At 54.4% G+C, this 3,087-nt stretch overlaps 1 protein-coding gene across 1 annotated transcript; it reads left to right on the top strand.

Annotated features, from left to right (window-relative positions):
• The first annotated feature begins 481 nt into the window (after positions 1-481).
• Positions 482-2,467, top strand: LOC123440811. The gene has a single exon (XM_045117359.1). It carries the CDS (start codon positions 588-590, stop codon positions 2,223-2,225), a length of 1,638 nt encoding a protein of 545 aa, XP_044973294.1. The 5' UTR covers positions 482-587; the 3' UTR covers positions 2,226-2,467.
• The last annotated feature ends 620 nt before the right edge of the window (positions 2,468-3,087 follow it).

Raw genomic sequence — 3,087 nt, 5'->3', positions numbered from 1 at the left:
TCCAGGTGAAACCCTACATGTGAGGGGAGAAGGTAGACAGAGGATAGGAGAGGATCCCCTTGGGCTGAACCGAAAATAGAAAAAAAAACAAGAAAACTGGTGGGAAGGAGGTGTGGTTTGGTTGAGAAAATTGGTGGGGGAGATGCATAGATGGATTGGTGGGATGGGGATACCAACATACAAACTGTTTCTTTAGGAGTAGAGATTAAATGGATGTGCCTTTTCTTTTTCTTTAAAGGAACTCATAAGAAAGAAAGAATTTTTTATATACTATAATTGTGTAAGGTATTTTTAAATAATTAATAAAATGACAACATGCCGAGGTCATCCTCTTTTTTAAAAAAAAAGAGTGTAAGAGGCTAGATCCTATTCGGCCCCATTGTGCGACCAGGCTGGGCCTAAAGCTATTTCCTTCCATTTTTCTGCCCATTCTAGAGTCTAGACTAGTGCGCTCCCTCACTGTCCACTCCTCATCTCTCGCCTCAGTCGCCGGCGGCGCTGCGTTTCCCCCAAATCTCGCCGGCACTCCGATTCCGGTCTGGAAAGTCGCAAACTTGTCAGTCCCTATCCGAGTAGGTCTCGATGTGATGCCGAAGGCTCTTTTTAAGCGCGATCCGGCCACTGCCCGCTCCTCGATTGGCCGCGCAGCTGGAGGTAGCTCTCTCATGGCCAGGGCCAGGGCCTGCCGCGCGAGCGGGGCGACTCGATTCCTGCGCCGGCGACGTGACGGACCGATTAGCGACCTCTCGGACGATCTGCTCCTCCTCGTCCTCCGCCGCCTCGACACCCGCACGGCGCTAGCCGCCGGCTCGATCTCCAGGCGCTGGGCGCACCTCCCGCGCGAGCTGCCGGCCTTGGACCTGAAGGTAAGCGACATACTGCCGCCGCGCTACCACCGATGGGTCCTCCTACACCGCGACATCTACAGCAAAGCAGCGGCTTACCTACAGTACAGGCGCCACGCCGTCAGCCTGGAGCTCCTGCCTAACATCAAGAGGTACGAGCGCCGCGCCATGCGCGCCCTCAACAGATCCGTCGAGAGCTTCCCTCGCCCTCGCCGGGGGGTCCTCAAGAGGCTGAGCCTCGAGTTCTACACCACCGGCAACGGCTGCTGCATGAACCGGCTCATCGCGGAGGCCATCGATGCTTGGGGCGTCCACCACCTCGAGGTCGTCGCCAAGCCACTCTACTGTGAAACAGACGTCGTCCACGCCTTTCCCAGCCATGGCATGTGCAAGGAGCCCCGCGCCGCATGCCTGCGAAGCCTCAAGCTTGGAGGCTGTCTGCTCCCGCCGCTGCACGAGTACAGTGCGCTTACCATGCTCGTCCTGCGAGACATTCCCGAATCGACGCCCCCGGCCGCCTACGAGGCTGTCTTCACCTCGTGCCCCAAGCTGCAGACCCTGCACCTCATCTCCTGCAGCTGCAGGAGCACCGGCTCGGGCACACGCTTGCCGGTGGTGGTGGACGCCCCCAGTTCAGAGATCAGAGAGCTTGTTGTGGAGAAGTGCGCATTTCAATGGATACGGCTGAGGACTCTCCCCTGTCTCGAGAGCCTTGCCTCCCTGGGAACCAGAGTCTTCTTCGAGTATAACTTGATTCCCTCCCTGAGGCAATGCAACTTCGCCCTGTGCCTCGGCGTCGCACTCGAAGGCGCACGCCAATACTTTGCAAAGCGGCTGAAGTTAGAGCTTGACATGTTTCTTCGGTGCACCCCCAACATAACGAGCCTCATTGTCAGGTTCACTGGTCCTGACAGATGGATCGTGCCGTCTAGCTCCCCATTGTCGTATTTGCCTAACCTGAGGCGGCTGCTGGTGATGGATGTGCCGTCTTCCTGGGATGCCTCGTGGCCGCGTCTCTTGCTGGAGATGGCGCCTTGCCTCGAGATCCTACACATCACCATTGCCTCCTGCACGGACAAGCCTGGTGAAGAAATTTCATGGCAGCCCAGCGAGCTTCGGCAGCATCACTTGAAGGAGCTTGTGGTTGCTGGCTTCGAGGGGACCAAGAGGCAGATTTACCTTGTCAATTTCGTCGTCGGAGCATGCACGGCGTTGCACCGTGTCGCCTTGTTCAGGAGCGGGCATGCGCTGCGCAAGGGGCTCTGGGACTGGGAGATGGTGACGCAGCCACACTCGTGGACCGACGAGGAGAAGGACTACATGCTGAAGCAGATCATGGATGGGGTTTCTTCCTCAGCTGTTCAACTTGTTTTTGGCTGAGTTTGCTCACATGTCTTTTGGTGTTCCTTATCCCTGTTTACTGGATGTAAGTTACTACTTCCTCGGTCCCAAAATAAGTGTCTATAGAGATAGTAGAAAGTTGAGACAAATACTGTAGTTCAAGCCTTTAGATTCTTAGATATGTTCGATTGATTTCAAATCAAACAGGTGTCAGAAGGCTGATAGATTTCTCTGCAGCTTCAAATAACTGCCAATGAATTACAGAATGCTTGGAAGGCAGCTGCTACTCCTTATGTAAGTTTGCCTGGGCTTTAACAGTACGGGATGTAACTGGACCTGAGAGTGTCACAAGGAAGGGGTACCTCGCCACAAGCTTGATTGTAAGGGCCCGCAAGGAGGCTCGCTCTATACAGGATGAGGAAACGAGGAAGATAAGAGACATATACCTCACAAGAAGAAAAAGCTACCGAAAAATTCTATCTAAATCCTGTTAAATTGATCTTCCATCGAGTGGCCTTGATCCATGCGCCCTGATCGGGGGCGCCCAACCCATTATGGTTGGTGGGCCCCTGTGACCCGCGCTATATAAAGGACGGTGGGGTGTCGGGGCACGACTCACGAGGTTCGCCGTCGCCACACTCTCATCTACATACCTATCCGATCTAGGTTTAGCGCGGTGCTCACAGGAAGCTCCACCCATGCTAGACCCTTCTCTGTCATCACCGTCGTCGCTACCGCACCGATGGAGACCGGCGAGAGCTCATCCAACTCGGGACAAGGTAAATCTATGGCTACTACCGTGATCCATCTAACCTAGATGAGCTACAGGTTCTATCAATGGTATTAGAGTCTCTAGGATCTTGATGGTCTTCGGTAGAAAAGATCTCAAAGGAAACGAAAG

The sequence above is a fragment of the Hordeum vulgare genome, chromosome 3H, assembly GCF_904849725.1.
Source record: "Hordeum vulgare subsp. vulgare chromosome 3H, MorexV3_pseudomolecules_assembly, whole genome shotgun sequence".
In the NCBI taxonomy this organism is placed as follows: Eukaryota; Viridiplantae; Streptophyta; class Magnoliopsida; order Poales; family Poaceae; genus Hordeum; species Hordeum vulgare.
The sequence above is the reverse complement of the archived record's forward strand: the minus strand, read 5'-3'. Positions and strand labels throughout refer to the sequence as shown.

Excerpts from the sequence above, each read along its gene's own strand:
- LOC123440811 (XM_045117359.1), top strand. The coding sequence starts at position 588 with ATGCCGAAGGCTCTTTTTAAGCGCGATCCGGCCACTGCCCGCTCCTCG.